Genomic DNA, 27,103 nt, shown 5'->3' with positions numbered 1-27,103 from the left:
GATCTCACAACTTTTTATAGCGGAAGAATAGTGTTGCGAGACTTGGCATTTTTTACATTCTATGTTTTTAATGAGATCTATATTTCTTAAGTGAGATAAAAAATAATATACCATTTTATTCTTAGTAATAATTACCTTCATGTTATTCACATTCTCGCTAGGCTTGTCCTCGAAATCGAACTCCTTCATGAGTTCGGGATAGTCCGAGTAGTTGCTAATGTCGGATATCAAGTCTTTGAACGCAGCCGACGACATAATTTCGTCGTTGGTGTCGTCGCCGATGAGGTCGGGGAATCCCCCGAATCCCGCTCCGCCATTGGCTGCAGCATCTTTCTCCAGAGCCGCGGCGCATTGGTCCAAGTCCGCGAAATCATTGTCCGGTTCCTAGAATTATAATAAATATATTAGATTAAAATTGCAATACCATAAAGATAGTGTACTGGGCATCCCACCTACATTTATATTAAATAAACTCGATGTTACAGTTAAATATAAACTACCTAGAAACATAGTAGGCGCCTGTCAACACTTATCAAATGTTAATGAATGAATTTTTGAAATTGATGAGTGAATCAATAAATTGAATTAAGCCGAGAAAATTTTCTGCCAATATTTTTTTACTATTTTCGAAGATATTTGTCTCAACAAGAATGCCTTGCCGAGTTGGTCCCAAGAAGATCGTCACACAACGTAAAATTGAAGCATCATTCATTGGACATTTCAAAGACCTCAATACAAAAAATTTTACATAAAGAATTGTCTGTAAAAAATAGTTTCTCGTTGGATGCCGCATCTGTTGATTGAAAAACAGAAAGGAATAAGAGTCAATAATGTCAAAAAAATCGACACCAGTTTAACGCAGGAAACTCAAAAATATATACAGTATTGTCAGTGGTGATAAATCCTGCATTTACTCTTATGAACATGCCAAATAAACGTCAATCGCAGTTTGGGTGTTCCGAGATGAAGTGTTTCCAAAAAGATGGTGGCGGCATTTGTCTCAAAAGCGGGTCATGTAGCAACAATTCCTATGCGAGATCAAAGAACTGTTACCTCTGATTGGTACATACCTATTTGTTTGCCGAAAGTAATTGCTAACTTTCGAAAAATCAACCCTCAACGTCGAATGATTCTCCACCAAGACAAACTTCCCATACAGCTCTTTCTCACAAAGATGTATTCTTCTCTTCAATTTAAATTGTTAGATCATTTTTATTAGGAAAAAAAAATACCGAATTGTTGGACCGTCCTCCACACAGTCCCGACCTAAGTCCTAACGACTTTTTTACATTTCCAAAAATTAAGAATGAACTGCGTGGTCAAGGTTCCAGTCGATACTACTGTCTGTTTTTTATATATTTTAAGGGCAGACAGTAGTATCGACTGACTAGTGAAAAAGAACATCTAGGAACTAGTGGGGTTATAGTCGGAAGGGTTTGGACTAAAATTAATGCACTTTGTTAATAGTCAAGCTTTCGGAATTTATTTATTCTATCCTCGGAACATCAACGTGACAAAAAAACCTTCTCTAAAAACTACATTAAAAAATAGACTTAGCGAATACATTGAAGACTCCACAGTAAAATCATCACTGACCAGTCAACCACATTATGGTCTATCCTGAGGCGAATTAATCGCCTGATTATTAATTAAAACATTGGAAATAATTGTGAAATTTTCTCGAGCACATTTCAATTACGTCTCGATTTAAGGCAAGGGGGTGCACAGCAATTGACAAACGACAACACTGACATCCATCTGTCATTTTTGATACCTTAAATATATAAAAGTATAAGAAAAAATAAAATGAAAGTTCTAGAAATAGGATATAGGTACAGGGTGAGTCTTAAATAAGTGCAAATATTTTTAGGGTGAGTATATTTCGACTCCAGAAACACGTTTATGTTTCTAAAAGGTTTCGCAAAACTTTTCTCAAAATTTACGGGAAAAATCAATTTTTTGAAATTTTCAAAGTAAAATATCTCGGTTATTTTTGACTTAGTTGAAAAATGGTAAAGAGCGAATATGTTTTTTTACCGATATCTACCAGTCCTAAAAATATATGATTTCAGACTCACCCTAAATAGTACAGCACAAAGAACAAAATTAATTAACACACAAACATACCAATAACAAATTAAAAATTACCTTCGTCAAAAATAGTCTTTGTTGGACCAACATTATCTATATATTGATACAAAATAATGCCCATACAATAAAACAGAAATTCGAACGGCTCAAAAAACACAGAGAGATAACACCAATATTCAGAAAAAGCCAGGCATATGTACACTCCTAGACAAAAACATGGATCGTCAACTTTTTTAAGTTAATTTGATTTGAAAATAAATAAAATTAATAAATGTTTTAAAATCAAAGTTTTGATTATTCAAACAGAACTTTTGACCGCCTTAAATATTCCCATTGGGTCCTACAGTCTATTTCTAGATGCCTGATAGCACAGCTAGAAGGGCTGGGGCCATAAAACAACATAAACCATAGGCGAAATTTTTCCAGCGATATGACTGAAATCCTTTTATGAATGACGCGGTCAATGGCCAATATAAACTATATCTATCGCACCTTAACCCATTATATTTTTATACGTAGTATACAGTACGTCTGTCCGTTCTGTAGCTACGGGGTATCCGTGAGAGGGGAAAAGATATTCTCTCGATGTTTTTCGTAAAAAAATAGACGACGCGTCCCATCAATAAAAATTCGACAAATTTGCAAGTAGCCAATAAAATGAGTGGGCGGAGCGATTTGCAGTGACGTACTCGTTAAGTCGACGAATAAAATATATTGTTGTTTATTTAAATGTTTTTTGTCCGCATTCCTTTCATAGACACAGATCCGGCAGACGTACTGTACCTTACCTTGTTAGCGTCACGAGCCGCGGCATTTGGAGTTTAATATGTTTAAAAGATAGCGGGAACGAAGGACAAAATGAAATTTTGACCGGCAGGAATGGAAATGCGTAAAATAAACGTTTTCAAGCGAAAATTGGACAAATTGAAGATATTTGGGAATAGTTTTGAATATCTTATGATGAAAAAAGCGATTTACAAAAAGTATAATTTAAATAGATTTTTCTAATTTTCTCCTGATTTTTTTCAGGTGATTTTTTTCTCCTCATGGTTAAGCCGCCACTGGAAGGTTATCCGTCCTCGAAGTTTTTCCAAATATATGGTAGCGACATTTGTCTCAAAAGCGGATCATGTAGCAACAGTTCTTGTACAAAATCAAAAAACTGTTACGCCTGTTTGGTACATATCTATGTGTTTGCCGGAACTAATTGCTAAGTTTCGAAAAACTAACCCTAAACGTCGAATGGTTCGCCACCAAGACAAACTTCCCACACAGCCCTTTCCCACAAAGATTTTACCATTTTTATTAGATAAAAAAAAACATCGATTGATCGTCCTCCATACAGTCCCGACCTAAGTCCTAACGACTTTTTTACTTTTCCAAAAATTAAGAATGAACTGCGTGGTCAAAGGTTCAGGTCCCCTAAAAGATGTAGTTAGCGCCTTCAAAAACGCAACTTTGAAGGTACCAACAAGCGCCTGGAATATCTACGTTCAGAATTGGTTTCATCGGATGCAAAAATATGTTTCTCTTCAGCAAGAATACTTCAAAAAATCAGTAGTGTTTAAAAGTTATCTACTATTTTTTTTTCTACCTCTATATGCAAAATATAAAAGACAACCCTCAATAGATTGCAGCAAAAAACTGTTCTCTCTTTATTACGTTGGCTGATCGTTCTGTAGCTATTCTGTGGTTTAATAGCTACCTGATCGCTTGGTTATAAATACCGCCAATTTACACCGAAACGTCAATCGGCAGTTTGGGTGTTCCAAGATGAACCAAAACCGAGGAAGATTATCTGTCCTCGAAGTGTTTCCAAAAATATGGTGGCGACATTTGTCTCAAAAGCGGGTCATATGGCAACAATTCCTCTGCAAGATCAAAAAACTGTTACTGACGATTGGTACATATCTGTTTGTTTGCCGCAAGTAAATCCAAAACCATTCCTCAAAGAAAATACAAGTTCCCACACAGCTTCAAAAATAATTATTATTATGTTTTTAAAGCAAAAAAAGTCCAGACCTAAGTATTAACGACTTTTTTACTTTTTCACAAATTAAGAATGAACTGCGTGGTCAAAGATTCCAGTCCCCAGAAGATGCAGTCCCCACATTTGTCTCACAAGCGGGTCATGTAGCAACAATTCCTGTGCAAGATCAAAGAACTGTTACGCCTGATTGGTACATATCTAATTGTTTGCCGGAAGTAATTGCCAAGTTTCGAAAAACCAACCCTCAACGTCGAATGGTTCTACCAAGACAAACATCCCACACAGCTCTTTCCCACAAAGATTTTACCATTTTTATTAGGGAAAAAAACATCGATTGATCGTCCTCCATACAGTCCCGACCTAAGTCCTAACGACTTTTTTACACTACTTTATTAGGGAAAAAAACATCGATTGATCGTCCTCCATACAGTCCCGACCCAAGTCCTAACGACTTTTTTACTCTTCCAAAAATTAAGAATGAACTGCTTGGTCAAAGATTCCAGTCCCTAGAAGATGGAGTCGCCGGCTTCAAAAACGCAACTTTGTAGGTACCAACAAGCGAGTGGAATATCTACTTCGAGAATTGGTTTCAACGGATGCAAAATACATTTCTCTTCGGGAAGAATACTTCAAAAAAGAATAGTGTTTAAAAGTTATCTACTGTTTTTTTCTACCTCTATATGCAAAATATAAAAAACAACCCTCGTAGTATACGCTCATAATCAATTATTTAATGACAACACATTGGAAGGAAAAAATGGAACAGTTAATCAATGTGACTCATGACAAAATCTGGATTACTTTTCTCTGCAATACAAAAACACGATGGGAATATGATGATCCCCACACAGAAGCACACCGTATGCTTATACCAAATAGGGGAAACGAATAAACAATCATATCTTAATAAACACTCCGATTTATTTTTTGAATATGCATCCGATCGCTACAATAAAAAACTTAAGCAACTAAATTTATATTATCAGAAAAGTAAATTAAATAAAAAAAAGTATATTATTCAAAATTGATTTTTTTTATTCTGTAACTTCTATTAATAATTTAAAAAAATCTGTATTTACAAAAAAAAACGCAACGGAAATTTTTTTCGTCAAGTTTAAAGTGTTATATTTTTTATTTTTAACCCTATTTTCAATTTTCAATCAATTTTTTAGCATACAGTATATAAATCTATCAACTTTAATTCATAAACTCAGTTTTTTATAAACTTTAGTATTTGGTTGATTATACATGGTTAATTAAAGGGTTGTTTTTTACTCTCAGTTTAAAACACACCCTGTCCAATAATTTCATGAGTAACTTTTCTTAATACATTATAGTTCGATCAGAACCATGTCTCCTGGGTATTTTGTTTCTTGACTCATGTCAACACATGCCTTGGTTACTGTTGGTGCCAACACGCCAACAATAGTCACCAAAGCCACCTCCTTATTATTATTATTATGAAAAATAACATTAAAAAGTAACAATAATTGAAAAAATGTAAAATGTTTGTGGCAAGTTCATTTTGCTCCAAAAATTAACGAAGCATGTGTTCACGAGTCAAAAACATGGTTCTGACCGAAAAATAATGTTTTAGGAAAATTTGTTAACGAAATTATTCCACAGGGTGTTTTAAAGATAGGGTAAAAAACAACTCTTCGATTAACCCTGAATAATAAGTCAAATACTGAAGTTTATAACAAACTGAATTTACGAATTAAAGTTTGGTTTGGTTTGGTTTTGGCACAGGGTGTTTCTAAAGATAGCTCTAATAGTCCTCTTCAATTAACCCAAAACTAATAATTTGTCAAATACTGAATCGTTTAGCTACAATACTGAATGTCGTATGTGGTTGACAAATGTATACATTTTGCTAAAAAATCAAGTAAATGGGGCTAAAAAAAAAAAAATATATAACACTTTAAAGTTGACAAAAATTGTTTCCGTTGCGTTTTTTTGCATTTGAGTATACAGGGTGATTCACGGCCATGGAACGTTAGACGTTTATGGAGAACTGCTGATAGGATTTTCTTGAAAATTTGGATTTTTGCATAAAGCGGCTGCTCCATCTAATGCTAAAATAATTTAGGCACCTGCTCCATCTGTCTAAATTATTTTCAGCCTTAACAATGTTGCCGCTTCATACTAAAAGTGGTAACGTCTTTGTTATTTTAAATGGAACACCCGGTATATTATTACATTTTTGAAAACTACTTTGATGCTAGAAGAAAGATGCTACCACTTTTCGAATGATGCGGCAACACTGTAATGCTGAAAATATTTTAGAAAGATGGAGCAGGTGCCTTTATGTAAAAAGTCCAAATTTAAAAAAAATCTATGACCGGTTCTCCATAAACGTCTAACGTGCCATTGCATCGCCGTGAATCACCCTATATAACGCTTTAAATTTGACGAAAATTTTTTGGCATCTGAGTGTAGTTATCGCAAAAAAGCAGCAAACTGATTTCTGAAATTTTTGGTCGATCAAAAAACTCCGAAAATTTAGTTTCTGAAAGTATCAGGAATTTGATCAATCAAATACATTCTAGATCAATTTCCTTACTTGTTTGACGCATTCGACGAGTGTGCCCACATCCAAGCCGATGTTGGCCTTTTGCTGCTGCTGGTGACCAGGCGTTCCGGGTGTGGAGGCCTTGGGCGACGAAACGTCGCTTTTAACGCTGGCATTAGCGTGCGTTTTTACCGTCACGTTCGTGCTGATCTGTTGGGGCTGCGAACTGGCGGCGCTAGTAGTAAACTCTAGTTGTTGTACAATTTCGACCTGTAATAAAGAAAAAAAATCTTTATGCATATTCTAGAACGGTATATGGGGTGGTGACAATTTCGATGCTCACCATTGGCATCTCAGAAACTACGAGAGATACGAATTAAATGGGACAAAAGTTGCGTAATTAGATGTTTGACAAACACCTATGAAGAAGACTCCGGATTTATGTCAAAAAAATGAAAATAATACGTTTATATTAAATGACAATATCTTCAAAACTATTGTACTCGTATCTATTGCAACGTAAGTTGGTAGTTTTATATTGTTGACCTTGGCCGTTTGATTAAATGCAGTTTTCAGAAAATTTATAAACCTTCTAGATTTCGCACAAAACAGTCAAGTTTTTTTTATTGTAGCCATTTTGAATTTTTATACCATTAGATAGAGAAAAAAATATCTGTCTGGTGGTATCTATTTTTTATTCATTATTATGTAAATTCACTAAAAAATTAGATTTTTTAAAAATTCGCTTAAAATATCAAGTCTGTCTTGGAAATCCAATTGACACTTTATATGACAGCAAGTTAATTTATGTTTACTCTATTAAGTGTCAAATCTGGACACAAAAATTTATAGTAGATTGTGTAAAGTGTATTAACAGTCAACAATAGGTCTGTTCCCAGAAGAATCCCTGACTAGTCAGCACGTTTCTCATTGGTTAAAATGCGTAGAAACCTGATTGTTAGTCAGGTTTCTACGCATTTCAACCAATAAGAAACGCGCTGACTAGTCAGAGATTCTTCTGGGAACAGACCTAATATGTTCACAAATGAGGAAACACGAGATATGTATGATGTTTACTTATTTAAAAAATAATAGAAATTCCGATATGGTATGCGCAAGTTATACAACATTGTATCCTGAAAGGACACAGCCTCATCGTACTATTTTCGCAAAGATTTCAAAAAATTTAGCAATTGTTGGTAGCTTTAAAAAACAACAGGACAATATTTTAAAAGGCTTAATGATATTAATACGCCAGCTTAGATTGAAATAAATCCGGAAACTTCTAGCCAAAAAATAAGTTGCAAGTGTTGTATAAGTGATTCTTATATAGGGAAAATTATCAAAAAAAAAACAAATATCACAACTTTAAATTTAAATATGTACCAAATTTACATTTTTTAACATGCTGGTGATCACGAGAAAAGATTACAATTTTGCAAATGATTTCGGGAAAGTGTTCAAGAGAGCCGCCTTTTTTCTAGAAAAATATTATGGAGGGATGAATCTTTATTTACAAATTCTGGTACATTTAACAGAAAAAAAATACATTATTATGCAAAAGAAAATCCTCATTTAATTAGAGCAACCAGAGCACAAATAAGAAATTTTTGAACGTCTGGGCTAGCCTTCTTGACAATAAAATTTTAGGTTCTGTATTGACCTGTATTGAACTAAACTATACAATTTTTGTGTGTCCAGATTTGACACTTAATAGAATAAATGAAAAATAAATTGCTGACATATAAAGTGTCAACTGGATTTCCAAGGCCAAGGCAGACTGGATCTTAGGCGATTTTTTTTAAAAACCTATTTTTTAGTGAATTTACATAATAATGAATAAAAATTAGATACCACCATATAGATTTTTTTTCGCTCTATCTAATAGTATAAAAATTCAAAATAGCGGCCATAAAAAAACAAAAACTTGACTGTTGTTGTGCGAAATCTAGAAGGCTTAGAAATTTTCTGAAAACGGCATTTAATTGGTCGAGGTTAAAAATATAAAACTACCAACTTACGTTAATCAAGATACCGGAGTTTTCTTCATAGGTGTTGGTCAAACTTCTAATTACGCAACTTTTGTCCCATTTAACCGAATTCGTATCTCTCGTAGTTTCTGAGATGCCAATGTTGAGCATCGAAATTGTCACCACCCTGTATATTATGTTAGGTACTATACAGGGTGCTACAAATTCGAGGTACGAGCACTGGTATCTCGAAAACCGTAACAGATACGAGATGGCTGAATTGGGGCAAAGTTGCGCGTTGGGATGTTCACCAAGATGCCATCAAAAAAGTTTTAGAAATTTCAAGGATTGCTGAATTTAAAAAAAACGATTTTTTTTTGAAAATCAATTTTATTTTTTCCTGTCGTTACTTTTTAGAAAATCCAAAAACTAATTGCACATTCTCATAGCCAATTTATTAGGGATATCTGAGAGTATTTTTAGATTTTCAAATGGGCTGATAATTTCTGAGATACTGAGGCCAACTTATTTTTTTTTTAAATACGGACCTGCATTTTTATTTTAGTTGTTGAAAGAACTCGGCCTCCCAATTACAATTATATGCCACACTTTATACTTTTTTTTTTGTATTGGGTACCTTAAGAGACAAACAAACTTATTGAAAATTATTTAAAATAATTTCAAGTCCGACAGGAAAATCGAGTCAATTGAAAGATTCAAATAAATAATATCCAGGTCAGCAATTTAAAAATAGTATTTTTAATTTTTTTAATTGTGAATTTGAAATCTCAGTGTATGATCTAATAATAAAATCAACTTCTACAAACTATATAGTTTCTAATTATAAGGCTCTACATGTTCGAAAGAGTTACCACCCTCACTATTGCACAAATTTATTTTTCGTTCAATTTTATTTATAGCTCTTTAAACAGATCTTATTCTTATATTTCCGAAAGCATTTTGTACTCTTTATTATAAATATTGAGATGTATTGATTTCACTTTTACAAATGACGTCAAGTAATGCCCCCTCCGCCCCTTAGCGACAGGTCCAGGAACCTCGCTGGCCATTATACTGCTCTATCCTGTACCATTTCCAATTCATCTTCCTGGGAAATTATTTGATTGTTTATATTTATATTATTTTTTATTATTTTATTGCATTTGATTTTCCGTATTCAATGTTTTACGTTGTTATTAGGTTTAAAAGCTAATCAATACTGTAACGATGGATAGATTAAATATTAAAAAAAAAAACAGAGCCGGACTTGACTTGAAATTAGTTTAAATAAATTGTGTTCGAATATCCAAAACAACAAAAAATATTAAGTGTGGCATATCATTGTACTCAGGGGACCGAGTTCTTTGAAAACCCAAAATAAAAAATGCAGGTCCGTATTTAAAAAAATTAAGTTGGCCTCTGTATCTCAGAAATTATCACCTAATTTGAAAATCTAAAAATACTATCAGATATCCCTAATAAAGTGGCTATGAGAATCTGCAATTAGTTTTTTGATTTTCTGGAAAGTAACGATAGGAAAAAATAAAATTAATTTTCAAAAAAATCCGGTTTTTTTTCGAAAAAACTAAGCAATCTTTGATATTTTAAAAACTTTTTTGATGGCATCTTGGTGAACATCCCAAAGCGCAACCTTGCCCCAATTTAACCATGTTCGTATCTATTACGGTTACCGAGATACCAATGCTCGTACCCCGAATTTGTAGCACCCTGTATATCAGTTGATGGAAGATAGTATAACATTAATTGAAGAGTGGAAATACCAAAGAGGGTAAGTGCCAAATTTTTCAATATTAAGTTATTACATTAGAAACGTAATAAGTACCATGCTGCGTGTCCTAATAAAAGTTACAAGGGCCAAGCGAAAGCCTCTATTGTTTATGTATATTATATGTATTTTAAAATATATTTTAAAAAGTTATTATTTTCAGTTCTACTGTGTTTTTCTCATTTATCCCGAAAAAATAATTTTGGCACTTTCCCCCCTTTTGGTGTGTCGATCTGCGGAGCAGAAGGTACTGGGTTCGATCCCCAGCCAGTACGGTCGCTTTATTTATTTAAATAAAAAATATTTATTTATCTAAATAGAGCGACCAACGAGCCGCCACCTCAAGGAAGGCAATGGCAAACCACCTTGAGTATATTTGCCTTGTACAGCCTCTCAAATAGTGCCGTTCGGATTCGGCGATAAACTGTAGGTCCCGTGTACTTGTAAAACACTGATGAAACACATCACAAGTACATGCGAAAAGTAGCCGACGCTCTATATAGAGTATGGCACTGTAAGAAGAAGTTAGGAAGATAGTCTTCAATTTATTTATTTACTCGTGTCCAACTCAGTATATACAAAAAAAATGAAGAAACACAAAAATATATATAAAATATACAAAACGGCTAAATTAATAAAAAAGGCACGTCATAACACAAAAAATATGTATGCATACAGCAGTTATATACAGGATATCCAGTACTTGGCACACTCCAGAGCGTTGGTATTTCCCTCCGCGAGATCACTCTGATTACATATGTTTGGGAGATTTAGGCATACGAGAAGATGCCTCATATTTTGTTCCTATCCGCATTCACAGGATACAGATCCGTCAAGGTAGCCCCACTGGTTCATGTTTGACTTGCATCTGCCAACCTAAGTACGCAGACGGTTCAGACTTCTCCACGCCGGCCATGCCTGTTCCGCACCAGGTGGTAGGCTCTCTTTTGGCCTTAGCGCAAATTCATTTGGAGTTGTTGAAGTTGCTGACTACAACTCCAGTCTCTTTGCGGATGTCGTGCTGCTATCAAGTGGCTGGACGGCAGAAAGAAAACTTTTTCGGGATTTCAACCTGGGTCCAGCGGCGTGTTGTCCGAAGAGCGGGTGCCGGGTATCGGAAAGAGCTTGCTGTTTCTCTTTCATGCTGGAAACTTGTCTCCTTATGTGGGATGGAGCTATCCCGCTGAGGAGGTGTAGCTGTTGGGCCGATGTGGGTTTTAGGCATCCGGTGATTAGACGGCACGATTGGTTCAGCATCGGGTCTATCTTTTTGGCATGGCAGGAGCGTTCCCAAACTGGTGCGGCATATTCGGCAACAGAATAGCAGAGTGCAAGAGCAGTAGTTCTTAGTGTGTGTGGATTAGCCCCCCAGGTGGAGCTTGCCAGCTTCCCCAACAGGTTGTTCCTTGTAGAGATCTTGGCCCTAGTCTTCTCGACATGATGTTTAAATGACAGGGTCCGGTCTAATGTGACACCTAAATAAGTTGGACGTGGGCAAAATCTGAGTTGCTGGTTGTTCCAATTGACATTTATAGCTCTGTTAGCTTCCCTGTTATTTAGATGGAACAAGCTAGTGACAGTCTTCGAGGCGTTTGGTTTAAGGCTATTATCTCTGTAATATTGGGTTAGCCCCGGTCAAGTGTAATGTTAAATTATCTTCAATTTTACAGAAATCCTTATCTTGGCTAACTATTGCTAAATCATCTGCGTAAATGAAGCTTCTGATGTGTTGACTCAGCGGCTGGTCATTTGTATATATATTGAAAAGAGTTGGAGCCAAAACACTCCCCTGTGGTAAGCTATTCTTTTGAATCCTCCAGCGGCTTCGATCACCACCCAATTCAACAAAAAAACGTCTGCTAGAAAGCAGAGTGCTGATGACTTGTACAAGTTGGTAGTCCTTCGTCATTTGATAAATCTTATATATCAGACGGTTGTGATTTACTGTGTCATATGCTGACGACAGGTCAACAAAGACAGCTCCGGAAGGCATTTTTGTTTGAAAGCCATTCTCAATGTGTTGTGTGAGGTTCAGAACTTGAGCGGTGCAGGTTTTTCCCGGTCTGAATCCCGCTTGCTCCGGTATTAGCTGATCGTCGATGTTAGGGCTGATACGATTTAATAACATTCTCTCAAACAGTTTATAGAGTGTGCACAGTAAGGAGATGGGCCTAAAATTTTAGAGGTCGTCCAAACTTTTTTTTTACTCTTCAATATACAATCTATAGATACTACAAATAAGATAGATTTGTTATACGATTTACACCTATAATAAAAACGAATTTGTTTGTTCTTATTCTAACATGCCATTCTAAACTGGCATATAGTGCAAGTTCCAAGGGACCAACCCTAAAAATAACTACAGGAGAAGCAGGTGACAGGTGACACTTGCACGTGACCAGCCTCCACAAGTAGCACACAAAAGCTACCACCTCCTTTAGTAAGAGTCTGAAGCCTACCTCTATATAAACCCGATATACATCCTTAAGAAATCACCGAAAAATTAGTACCTAATAAAAGAGTAAAAAATATATTTATTATTATATTTCCTTTCCATTTATTAGTTCTGTTTGTTCGAGAAGAGTTTATGAAGCAAAATAAACATTTTTGCATCCATCCAAGTCTAAGTAATTTGATTTTAAAATCATTTCATCATATATCTAATAGATCGAAAATTAAGATGATAAACAATTAATTATCAGCCTCTTCCGTAAGCCAAAGCTATCACTACTTGCTAAAGTTTAAGGTTGGTCTAGCACTTTGAATAAGAAGACTAAGGAAGGAGCATATCAAAAATCTTAGGTACACCGCGATGGGCCTCAAATATGGCCGACTTAAATTCCGGTTTATCAGTGTCGTTCTAATTTTATTTAAAATGTAAAACAATGATGTATGGTAGACGTGGGGTAGACTCAATAATTTGTTGTTTTATTTTACGTTGTGAATAAATGTTGGTAGTTATTAAAATTGTTATAAAAATATATAATTCTAATAAAAATAGATAAGTTATAATAAGTATTTATTAACACAAACATCCGATACGCTACTGAAGCAGGTAAGTCAAATTAACGTATCTAAATTCTTTGACATCTAATCTTTGACAAGTAATAAATAAAAGCTAAAATGCAAGAAAAATATATAATTTAGTTAATTTAAGTGAATTTCATAAATGATCGGTTTACTACACGTATGTATATTATATAGTCACTTACTAGCGAAAATTTGTTCCATTATTTCACTCAATTTTTGCCGAGATCTACCGCACGTTACACAACCAACTATTTTATTGAGTATCTAACTAACCAACTAGAGTATTTTTCGATAAATCGCGATAGTGTCACTGTTAATTTAAGTTCTGCCACAATTTCCATCTAGATTTACTACCTTTATACAACTATCAGTAGTAGAATAAATAATAAATAACATAAAATAAGCTCCGCAAAGACAAATCCACAAAATTTCAAATCAAATTCAAATGTGTCAAATGAATCGTCAAACAGAACTGTCAAGGATCCCTACCCTAGAGAGCTTTTATGGTGGCTTTTCCGCCCACCATGCATGAATACATGGATAGCATTATGCTCCTTCCTTAGTCTTCTTATTCAAAGGTCTAGCATAATTAATATGTTGTTCACATTACACTGGGTTTCCGTTGCCAAGATACCAAGTTTACTCCTATTGAGTGTCTACTGTATACATTATATACTCATTAAACGAAAATAATAATACTTATTTCTGTAATATACTAGATATAACGGTTATTTACCTTATTATGATTATTAGATATAAAAATTACACTCTTTTTGAATTGCAAACATATTAGCTTTTCTTCCGCAGTTTCTCGTTAGAGGTATTTTTTTCTAAGAATAAAATTACCCTTTTAATGAATTTCATTAAACATTTGGAGTTTTTTCACTACTTTCATTAAATATAAAAAAAATATAACATATTCAATAATTTTACTTATTAATATTATGACGCATATAAATCCCATACAATCGAAAAAAAAACGGCGTCATATTAGCCTTTGAAATAACAATCGTTGATAATATACGTCGAGCCGACCCATATTCCTACGTATTAAATAATTAAATATTGAAAAAATATAAAAATGTAAAAAATTGTTTAAATGAAAAAGGAAAAAAATTCCTCATACGTGAATTGTTCACACGAAAATCCATTAATTCTACTGAGAGAAATATTTTTTGAAAATAGATTTTTTTCCTAATATAAACATTAATATTTAATAAAGTTTTATGTTAATTTTTAATAAACAATAAGATCCGATCTAACAAAAACTTCGATTGTCAATTCAAAGGTCACCGTAACACTGTTTTTTTTTCAGTAATTAAGGAAAAAAATATAAAAGAAAATTTAAACACGAAAAAAAAATAATGGTCAAGATAAAAAATATTTTTTTACTAAAAAAAATTGTTTTTTTTGTTAAAATAATGAATACTAATATACATTTTGTGTTTTCTTTCAATTTTTTATATTATACACTTTAGTTTGCTTGATATTATTCCAATTGTGTGCCACAAGTGTATTAAAGAACTTTGACCAATGGTAAAAAACAGTGTAAAAAGTGTATTTTCCATATATTTAAACAGCGTAGTTTTTTCTCGTTTTCCATTTATTAGTTGCATCACTTAAACTTAATTATTACCAGTTTAAAGTTCTATTTAAAATAGAATTCAAATTAATATAATTAGCTTGCATGTTAAACATTATTAGTCCGACTAATTATAAAAGAAATATCTAAAAAAACAAATATACAACTCAAATTCACAGTCTCCAAGACTGTTAATAAGAAATAGCAAAGAATATACTGGCTATGATTTTTTCCGAGCTTGATCATGACGTCATATACCGATCTGGTCATCGAAACTGCGTGATCTGGATTTTAACGTCTAAAGTGGCGTCCAGACCAGATGAGCGGGCAGTAACGAACGCGAGCAAACATTTATTCAAATTCGCTCGTGATTTCTGGTGCTCTCGAGCACATGATCAGCTTCCGTTCAGACCTAGCGATTATTTGTATGTTCGGCGTTGATCGGTGTGTGGCACTTCATGTTCATAATGTCGGAAAAAAATATTGCTTGTGCGTCTTTCATTGTATTTTATAAAATGCTGAAACGTCAAAAAAGAAAACGACTGCAAAGGAGATGGTGGAACATAACTTTTTAAAAATCGAGGTTCTCATGGTGGTAACAATTTACTAAACGATGTTGAAACAGAGGATTCTGGAAAATTTAAGAGCTTTTGTCGGATGTCACTTACATATTTTAATACCTTATTAGATTTAATTGACATAAAAATAATGAAAAGTAATACCAATTACCGAAAAGCAATTTCACCTAGAGAAAGGCTAGCTATAACCTTACGGGTCTTGGCGATTTTTGTACTCCTCTATTAGTTCTAAAACAACTTCATTCGGCCATTCCATTTTTGATATTCGATCGCAAACGTGATAAACAAAATCCTGTCCAAACCGAACGTGCAATAGCGCGAATTTTCTTTGATGTACCGACACGGCGTGGAACAGCGTCGAGCGCGAGCAAGCAATCATTCGCTCGCTCGCAGAGCCGTCCACATCAGTTAAGCGTTCCCATAGAACATACGCGAATTCCTGCTCGCTCATCCGGTCTGGACGCCCCTTAAGACAGTGATGTCAACAGCTTAAATGAAAAATCAAATGTATTAAAAACAGATAAAAGTTAGGTTGGTACGTTTCTTCTATGCGGTATTGCCGGATTTTGAATAAAAATTTCAAACCGCACATTGTTGCATCTAGGGTTGGAACTTTGTTCTTTACAATTAGTTACTGCTTTAATTAGTAATAATAAGCTGTAATAGATTCTTCAACAGTTCTATAACTGAAGTGAGCTTTATTAAATAGCTTAGATATATTATCTTCGTTTATTATTTTATTTCTCTTACGAACCGGCAACACTGTATGTCGCTTTTTATTTTGTCTCTCTGTCTGTCAACTGGTCGTATATATTTATCTCTGTCGTATGCATGCGTAAAGACCACGAAAATAATGCAACCAGAGTTAGTTATGCTGAATGAATAATGCGAAATACACTGTGTAAAACCCTGGCGACGGGATTCATTTTTGGGAGGATGGTTAAATGATGGCATATAAGTATATTGATTCTCGGGAATTCACAATCTTACCTTATAATGATTTAATTTTGAGGCTAGAAAATACCGTTTTATCCCTTGAAATTATTGCAAGACCAAACTTACTAACGATAAAATTTCCTACCGAGGCTGCTGCAAAACCTACTAGATTTGGCAACACTGAACCTAGTACAGTCAGAAACACGAAAAAAATAAATACTAGGGTAAATCAGAATTTTAATTTCAAGCTCTTTATTAGTTTATTAGTATTATTATCATCAGTAAAATTATCAGTATTAAAAGAGTACACACACATATATCTGCTGCTGAATTGTAATTCTATTGGAATTTATTATTAAAATAACATTCACAAATTCTTAATAATGAAATATTTGTATGGCGTGTCAGTTATAGACCGGATATTTGATCCAAAATGTCCCATCTTTATTATTTTTTATCTTAATCCTGAATATTACTCCAAATCTATTTATAAAGTGAATATGTTAAATGGCACATACTAGCTAGTTTATTTGAAAGTTTAAATAAATCACTAATCTTATATTTGTTTATTTGAACGCTCCTACTAAAAGATTTAAAATAAGCAATAGATAAGGGGCATATAGCTACACGCGCCTCAACATTTTCTGACAAATGATTCATAAATGTTTTAATTAAAATTTAAATTAAAGGAATCGCCTATTTTCATATTTTAGGAATTAAAACTACACTTTTTATTGTTTCTCGGTTATTTTTGACTTTTAAAATTCGCATTTAAATTTTAATATATACCTACCATATGAAACAAACTAATAAATAATGTTAATGGTTTGGATATTTAACAAAATTAGTATTAATTATCCCTGTACAAATAAATTAATATTTTTTAGTAGTCATAACTCCGCCTACATCTTAAATTGATGGAAATTTTCAGCAATTAAAAGATAAAAACGTACACAATTTTTTGGAAAAAAAAACAAACAGCGTCAGTCAAGTTGGCTCGAGAATGACGATCGATGATTCTCTATACCATTTTACATATAAGAATACACCGGTCTTTATTTCCAAGTCCCATCTGACACTGTTTTTTTTCGATCGACATAACAAGTAGGTAATTGATTTTTTAAAAAATGGGGGTTTCAATAAAAAAATTGGATTTAAGTTTGGTTTCAATAAAAAAATTGGATTTAAGTTTTCCTAAAAAGATACTTGCTTGGTGAAACAAAATTCTTTAAACACCCTGTATATGGCATATCCAAATAAGCATTCTACCGTTGATTGAAGGAACTGGGAAGATACGCAACATAATGGGCTAATTCGTGGTAAGGCTGATTTGATATCCCCTTACGTCTCACTGCACGGTGGAGCCGCAACTCGTTCTGCGGCCAACGCATAAAACACTTACATATTTTCTCTAATTCGGCCAGCGAATGCATATCGAAGACGGTATGGAACTGAAAGCGACAGTGTTGCCATATTAAAATGTGTAATATCTGTAATACGTTTGACGTGAATATCTTTGGATGAAAAATCCCCGTTTATGTATTGAAAATGTATTCGTGTTAAACATAGAATAAACACCAAAAATAAAAATTGTTTTGATCGAAAAAAGTCGTTTAGATGGCTTGGAAATAACGATTATTGACATTTACCATAATATTTTACATATGAAATAAAAGCGGCCTTCATTTCCAGCTCTAACGCGGTTATTCGTTTAATCATACAATTTTATAGTAAACTGTTTAATGATAGCAAATCCGTATTATTAACGTACTGTACTTAAAATCCGTTAATCTACGGATTGATCCGTAGTAATGGCAACACTGTCTCCAGCAACCACCTACTCTGTCGACTGAAAGTAGAACTACGATACAGTATTCTTTATCCGCTGCGCAGTAAACGACTATCAGCGCACAGCGGCACAAAGCTAAACTAAATCTCGGACATCCTATATATTATATATTTTGTGCCACAAAATCGCCCATAAGATTGTGCATCTTCTTATTTCTTCAATCAATGAGTTCACCTAAAACTTTGATAAATCAGATTCACATTGTTATCCTATATAATGATTCACTCTATAGAAGTAAATAAGTTGTAGGGAAATTAAAAGAAAATGTAGTCTCATTATTTTTTAAACAGTAATTAATTTTTTTCACACCCAGATTTTCATTCATATTTCCACTCAGAGTAATAAAATTAAAATTATTTCGGCACAAACATGGATAAACGTGTGAAATAAAAATTATTATTTTGATCTAAGTTAATACTAGATGATCATTATTTAAAACCAAAAATAAATTGATAAATAAATCAATTTATGACAAGTTACGTGCATTTTAAGAATAACAAAAAAGTCTTTGAACCTAAAAATATATTAAACATTCCAAACGAAAATACCGAGAAACAAAATACCTACATTACAATTAAACTGTAAAAAAGTTTCTTAATATAGTTTGTCAATTCTAACTTTCGTCATATTTCTTCCGTAATAATTTAACAGAATTGGTATTGTCTGTTTTTCTTTAAATCTAATTATTATGATGCAATTCAACAAAAAAAATAATAAAATACCTAGCTGATTCCAGTTAAATCATTTTCCAAAATAAATCTACAGATATCATCCCAAAATATCTAATCGTATTGAAAAAGTCCCGGTATGCCTAGATTTTACAGGCATACAAAAATGTAACATAAAAACTGACTAATTCAATATTTTTTTCTCAAATCAGTTAAACTTACTCTATCTCGAAAATATCAATTACTTAGTCAATATTAAAATTTAAATACTTAGACAAGATTTTAATTTTAAATATAATAAATATATAATTTCTAAATAGTACGAATGATGCAACATACTTATGAAAATTATCAGAAATATTTTGGTGAGTTCTCTGCTCCGTTTTCTGTAAACACTACTAATTACTTTTATGTTTCCGATTTGACAAATTAAGTGAAATCAGAATTAATCAACTTTAACAAATTATCTGTCGGGTAATAAATAAAACACGACTACGCGATTTTATTCCATTATTTTGAATTAAAAATAGTAAGAGAGTGTAATGTATTTTTTATTTTGTTTAAATCATAATAAATGACAATGAAAAAATTGATGAATTACGATAAATTAAATTGTCAAAAATATACGTATATTAGCATCAAATTACTAGAACTATTTTTTATTAAAAATACTACGGAAAATATCTAAATGATCGTGCCATGACACTCAAATATTTTCGTAGTAAACCGTTCCTGGTAATTAATATTCTGAGAATATCCTTACCAAAACAAACATTTGAAAATCCAAAATATTTAATATTTTATTTTTCTGTGTTAATATCGTTGGATTGAATTCACTTTTTGGCATTTTAATTCACATTATTAATGAATTATCATTACATTATGCACATTCGATGGATTTCTGACGAAAATGCGGAAACATTAAAAATTGTAAACAATAACAAACGAAAGAATTCAGATGTTCAAAAAAATAATCTATGAAAAACGAAATGTAAATAAAAAACTTAAAAAATGCAGCCTGTATTACATTAGTTTAGGGTTGCCAACCGTTCTCTATTCCAGAGGGCATGGCAGTCGTATTTTTGATCTCACTGTCCTCTTTTCTCTCACGTATTGAAAAAGTCCTTTTTTACATACCAAAATCAAAATCTAAAAAATATACGTCTATCGCCACAATGCTTTAAAAAAATTGTTAATCTGTGTCTTTCGCTACTCCTACTCGTTTGTACAGAAAAGAAAATGAAGAAATATTTTTGTACAAGAAATAAAATTACACTAAATCACCACAATACACCAAAACACTTTTACTTTTACACTGGACGCGCGTTTCGCTAACCATGTTAGCATCATCAGCAGATGATCATAAACTAAAATTGTGTAAAACTTAACATGGTTAGCGAAACGCGCGTCCAGTGTAAAAGTAAAAGTGTTTTGGTGTATTGTGGTGATTTAGTGTAATTTTATTTTGCTGTGTAACACCAAAGGTTCCAACCCTCAACTGTAAACAAGAAATATTTTTGTGGAAGCTATAAACATGTTTAACTATTTAATGTTTCCTTACCGTTAGCTTATGCTTTTTGAAAAAAAAGTTTTGTCGAAAATGGTTTGTTTTATTTTAACAAGTGTTGAGTATAACTGTTTTTAAGAAAGTAAGAAAGACCATCAATCGCATAACGTTTACATAACTTTTTGGTAAATTCTGGACATTTGGACAAAATTTCAAAAAATGTTTCGCCTGTGCCTCTTTTTTACCCTATCGTCCTCTATTTTTTATTTCGAAAGTTGGCAACCCTACATTAGTTTTCCCGTCCTTTAGTTTAACTAAGACCAAGACCGACCACTGCAAGACTTCCGCAAAACCAAGATCAAGACCAAGCATGCAAGACTCTTGCGGTCTTGCATTTTTTGACGTTTATATGAGATAAGAAATTACTTATTTGTTCAAAATTATTGTTTTTTCCGACTTTTGCATAACATTTTGAAAAAAGAATTGCTGATTCAATATATTGAAAAATATTTTTTTTTGTCAAACGAACATTCTAATAATGTCTGTCTTATGTCTATAGTAAAGCCCGTCCTACACGATGCTTCCAACGTTGGGACAAACATTTGATACAATTTCCGAAAATATTGCAATTGGCAAGTGTCTCTCCTACACGATGAGGTGAACGTTTGTTCCAACGCTGGACGCAAAACTTAGGGATAGGAAGAGGTGGACCAATTGCATGGGCCGTCTCGATCACCTGACCTATCCATTTTGGATTTTAAAAAGACAGAATATCTATGCGTGGGCAACAAAGGACAAGACCTAGAAATGGAAAACGGAAACAAAATAAAATTATGTACAGAATTCACATACCTAGGTACTAACATACATAATAATGGAAAACGCGACAATACCATCAATAATAGAATCAACAAAGCCAGAAACATTACAGGGGCACTAAATTCTATTCTTTGGCAAACAAATATAAATACCACAACAAAAATCCGCATATATGACACTATAGTTAAGAGCACACTTACTTATGGCGCTGAAGTATGGCTGATGAGCAAGTCCATGGAAGGAAAGCTTTTAGCAACTGAAATGGACTTCCTCAGAAGATCGGCAAGAAAATCAAAATTGGAAAAAGTGCGAAATGAAGAAATAAGAAGAATAACGAAGAAAGAGATAACCATCATAGAAGAAATCCAAAAAAAAACAATTAATCTGGTAGGGGCATGTAAACAGAATGGGAAAAGAAAAGCTACCAAAGAATATAATGAAATGGATCCCCACTGGAAAAAGAAAACGAAGAAGACCCCGAGAGACTTGGTTAAAGGGGGTAGCAAAGGCAATGTCATTGCGCAATTTACAAGCCGATGAATGGGTGGACAGAAGGCAATGGCGGCAAGGAACCAGAAGGCGGATCATGCTGTAGAACCGGACTTATATATATGGTTAACAACAAAGAAAAGAAATTATGAATTAAGAGAGGCACACGAAGAGGCGGTACGGGAGAAGTTTAATAAAGTCGACAGGGCGTTCTGTGAGAATAGCTAGTAATTCAGTTTTAAAAAGATGCATTTATGTACTCAAAATACTGGTGGAATTTTTGGTCATTTTCTAAAATAACTTAAAGTGTATGTAGTGATATTATTCAATAATATCTTCTCCCTTTTTATAAGTTATAAATCATAACAGAATAAGAAGACCTAGCCAACTAAGTGAAATTAGTCAAGAAATATAAGAATTGGCTATAACTCAGTAATTTTTCGAAAAAAAAACATATTATAGCTTATATCGCTGAAAAGCTTAAAAAATGTCATATGTCAAAAATAGCAGGCTTTAGAAAAATTCGGAGAACACAAACTTATTAGGGATGTGATTATCTACAAATTTTATCTGAAATTTTTTTGTCTAAAATAAGTTATAATGGAATTAGAGACAATAATTTTTAAAATAGTCAAAATTTATTTTTTTCGAAATATCTAGTAAGTCATGAACTTTTTCAAAAATCTGAAAGGCGCATATTTATGACTCCACAAAACTGCAATTCTTTCCTCATTTAACCGACTCTCTATCTCCAGTAGTTTCCGAGATATCCTATGAGAACATCGTAGAAAACTCATCCTGTATAACGGCTAGACGATGTACAGTCGTTAAGACACACCACCAGGAATAGAGAAGCAATGGAAAATTAAATAGCAAACATCCATTAATGGATTTTATTAGAAGAAAAATATATTTAGAATTTAGGATATTTTTCTGTCTAATAAAATTTCAAGGCATATTTTTTAATTGATATATTTTTATTACTTTTTTCTTCTTCGAAACATGGCCATTAAGTAAAGTAAACGATCGTATATTCCATAGCCATATCCGCGATAACAATCTACGATCGTCAAAAACGAACGAAATTTATTCAACTTAAACCCCCACCAAACCAAATTATTCAAATTCCTGTCGCAATAAAAATGTTACAATTTTCCGATTACCGAACATTGGCCGCATATAATCGGCATTGTATTCGGAATTATTTATAGAAAACAAAAAAAAACGGTGCCGCTTGCTGCTTGACAGTTTGAATGTTCGAATAAAACCAAATATTTACGTTTCCTACGTTCGACAACAATCTTTCACCACCGCAGCTAATGCGGTTGAGATATAATGGGCGAGGGAGGAGAGTCAGAATAAAATTATTATTATGCTAATAATTAGAGATGTCTGTTTATAAGGCAATATCGATATGCAGTGATCAATATTCAATTCGCAACAGAAACCGGAAATAATATGTATTTCTTAAATAAAGCCCTGCAGAAGGATGTGTGAAAAAAAACTAGCGACTTAACCCTAAAATGACTCTATGGTTATACACAAGGGTGGTAAGACCTATGATAGTCCACAGGTCGGTGGTGTGGTAAAAACTACATTAAGGCTTGCTTGCCTGTGTATATCTTCGTACAAGATAAAGTCAGATCTGTTAAACTCAGGGTAATTCATCGTAGGCAGCACATAAGCCAGAAGAAAACATGACGGCAAACAAGGTATTGGCAATGTAGAATGTAGAATGTTTAGGAGGGGAGTTAATCACCGCGACCTTACAGATCTATTGTGTATTCCCCTTTCTTGAGTTATAACGGGTTATAACTTATCATACAGTCTCAGGGCTTTAACAAAGGCCAGTATCTGACACGGCTCCACAGAGGCCAGCTCTCCGTCCTCGACATCAGCCGTATCAAAGTTCATGGCACGAATGGTCGTCGTCTCGGCGCACTCTGTGATAAGGTGTTCTGGTGTTTCCCCATTTTCCCCATAGAATCTGCATTCGCCGTTGTTTCTCAGCTTCAGCTTACTGAGGTGTTCGTTGAGGAGACAGAACCCGTTAGAAACCCCGGAACTTGTTAGAAACCCCGTGACAATCCGAAGAGTGGTTTTACTTAAATGAAGGAAAACCTTTGATTTGTCTCGGTCGTAAGTTCTGAGGAACTTTTTCGACTGTCGTAGACCGTTGTTAATTATCCAGGTTACGGATGGAGTATTCCAGATTCTTCAGTTCCGCTTTCAGTTGGTTTCCGCTTGGAAAACAGAACGATTCTGGTCCAGTTAGTGAAGTGTTCGCTTCTTTTCTAGCTAGATCATTTGATGTTTCATTGCCTTCTATCCCTTGGTGAGCAGGTACACAGAGTACTCCTACTCTGTGTGACTTCCTTTTCTTTGCCTAATTTGTTGAGCTTTTCTAGGCGTTCTTTGACCAACTTCGAATTGATGGTTACTGAGTTGATCGCGTTTAGTGCTGCTTGACTATAGGATAGGATGGCAATTTCCTGTTTTCGATAGTTCCTATCTTTTTCTTTGTTCATTGTTTTTTTTGCTTCTGACGACGCACGGTGGAGTATTAGCATGAAAAAGGTGATCGAAATTCGAAAAAGCAAATGTGTTGAAGATTTACCAAAAAAAGATAAATGATAAGTTAAATCATGTCTGCCATGAATGGCGTTGCTATGGGTGCGTTTAGTTGCATTCATTTGTTTCAGCGAAACGTCAAAGTTGTTACTTCTCACAGATAATGGGTAAATGGCTAAATTTTATGTTTAAAATTATAAATTGTTGTTCTTGTGCTTCTTTTACGTTTATATTATTGTTTTGATTGAAAATGGCTCACCCAGCTGCAGGTATGTATTCTACAAAAACATATTATTTATTTTGATATTCTCTATACTAACGATTTTTTTTTGCAACTAAAAGTTAGGCGTTCAGAAAATTTGATTAAATTTGTGACATTTTTATTATACCTAGAGATTTAGTTGGGCATTTCGAAGAATTCAGCATATTGTCTATATACGTTTAACTTAATAAACATTGGGCTTTCATACAGTAAAATAAAATACTGCGACTTTTTGCGACTTTGCTGATAAAATGAGAAAAACATTCTTGGTTTCCTGTAATTTGCAAATCAGTGATATACTAATGCGAGGTGTAAACCGCGATGACATTGTTGTGTACAAAGTGATTGCATTAGTGTCATTAGCAATATAGCACAATTTGGCATTAGTAGCGGCTTTAGTGGTATGGTCATTGGTCGCGGATCAGTCGTAGCATTAGTAGTATTAGTTGCGATATTACTACTGGCATTAGTGGCATTGACCGTGGAAACACTGGAACAGTGATTTTTTTCTTTTTTTTTTGAGAATCGACAAATTATAGGTACTTTATTTTGTTCATATTATTTCCTCTTTAATTGAAAATAGCAATAATTTATATAAGGTCTACATAAAAAAAATTCGATCAACTATCGATGTCAAATACCCCATTGTGCGACGAGAAGAGATATAAGTACTTCCCGAAACATTAAGCATTTTTTGTCCGTTATACCAATTTCTTTATTAGTAAACCACTGCTGACAATTAGTCTCCGTTGCATTAACGCAGCAGTTTTTCAAAAAATAACTATTTATTTTGTAGGTTTTCTTACAGTGGCGAAATACCCATAGGACTTTTTTGGAGAAGATGTTCATAGTAGAACATTCACGGTGGTCCTGATAAGCAAGAACAGCAAGACTGTCAAAGCTGTAATGGGACTACTAATACGATATTGTAGACTTAATAGGCATCTAAATCTGATGGGATTTAGATGCCTAAACTAATAACTAAAACATAACTAAGACTAATACATTTTATGTCGGTGCAAAACCTACCAAATATGAGGTTCTTTGTATCAGGCAATGATGGGTCATTGTCAAAGAGCTCTATGGAGAAAATATCGATATTATCGGACATTCCTAATGCTAATTACACCACGCAAACAAACGACATCGTTTGTACGTTGTTATCGCTTAAAATGCAATTTTCACGCGCGATATGGGTGTTTCCTCTGTCGAAAGATTCTATTTTAACGCGTTTTTTTCATTGCTTCACAGAAACAATCGGCATAATTTTGAATTACGGAATTTCACTTGTAGAGTAACGTTTAACCTGAATATAATTACGAGAATTGACGAATTAAATTCATTTATATGTCCCAAGAATAAGCTAGTTCTCTACCTCTAGTAGAAACAACTTAATTTTGTTGAATATTTTAATCGTTGAGATGTTACATACTAATAAGAACTTAGAACCGAGAAAAATCAAAGATTTTCTTTTTAAATTAAGTAAAACCAATCTTCGGATTGTCACGCGGTTTCTAACAGGACACTGTCTCGTCAACGAACACTTCAGTAGACTAAAGCTAAGAAACAACGGCGAATGCAGATTGTGTGGGGAAAATGGGAAAACACCAGAACACATTATCACTGAGTACGCCAAAACGACAACCGTTCGTGCCGCATAAACTTTGGTACGGCTGATGTCGAAGATGGAGAGCTGACCTCTGTGGATTCGTCTCAAATACTGGCTTTTGTCAAAGCCTTGAGACTGTATGATGAGTTCAATGATGATCAAAAAAGGGGGATACACAATAGATCTGTAAGGTCGCAGTAATTAACCCCCCTTCTAAACATTCTACATTCTACATCAGTGTTCCCAACTCTCAAAAATGTATCTCTAAAAACCTAAAAATATCTAAAAACCTCTATCTCTAAAATATCTCTAAAAACCTAAAAAAATATCACTAAAAACCCCCCAAAAAACTACAAACTACTCTATTTAATAACATACACACATGGCCAAAATTATTGCATATATCGTTTAAAAATATACGGAAAGGAATTTAAAGAATCTTTTATATATAATCTGTAATAAACATTTTTTTTTGTTAAAATGGATATGGTAAACAATGTTTATCGTTCAGACCCAATATTATTACAAATCCTTGCACATTTCGATTTGTGGTCTCTTGGGTTTCAGAAGAAATTTGACCATTATTTTGGCCTTAAAATGCCTAGGAATATTATTTCACAGTTTAATAGAGTCAGAATAGTAACACTGTCTCAACAGGGCTACCGGCAAGTTGCAATAGCTGAAATTGTAGGAGTTAACCAAAGCGATGTTTCAGAAATATTAAAAAAAATCAGGGAGACAAACGAGGTTACAGACCGGCCTGGAAGAGGTAGAAAGAGAGTTACTACTGCTGTGCAAGACCGTCAAATATCCCTAATTGCACGACGCAATCCCCTGATTTCTAGTACTGCTAT

The 27,103-nt window shown here is 33.7% G+C and overlaps 1 protein-coding gene across 3 annotated transcripts in view; it reads right to left on the bottom strand.

The window, feature by feature from the left end:
* LOC115888292 (neurogenic protein mastermind) overlaps positions 1-27,103 on the bottom strand; it is a 206,404-nt gene that overhangs the window by 43,265 nt on the left and 136,036 nt on the right. For all 3 annotated transcript variants that reach the window (XM_030907968.1, XM_030907969.1, XM_030907970.1), the window contains 2 exons: positions 6,645-6,863; positions 136-384 (listed from right to left, as the gene is read on the bottom strand). In XM_030907968.1, the coding sequence (XP_030763828.1) occupies positions 136-384; positions 6,645-6,863 (468 nt within the window). The remainder of the gene's footprint in view (positions 1-135; positions 385-6,644; positions 6,864-27,103) is intronic.

The sequence above is a fragment of the Sitophilus oryzae genome, unplaced genomic scaffold, assembly GCF_002938485.1.
Source record: "Sitophilus oryzae breed Bouriz unplaced genomic scaffold, Soryzae_2.0 scaffold_706_pilon_pilon, whole genome shotgun sequence".
NCBI classification, from domain to species: domain Eukaryota; kingdom Metazoa; phylum Arthropoda; class Insecta; order Coleoptera; family Curculionidae; genus Sitophilus; species Sitophilus oryzae.
The sequence above is the reverse complement of the archived record's forward strand: the minus strand, read 5'-3'. Positions and strand labels throughout refer to the sequence as shown.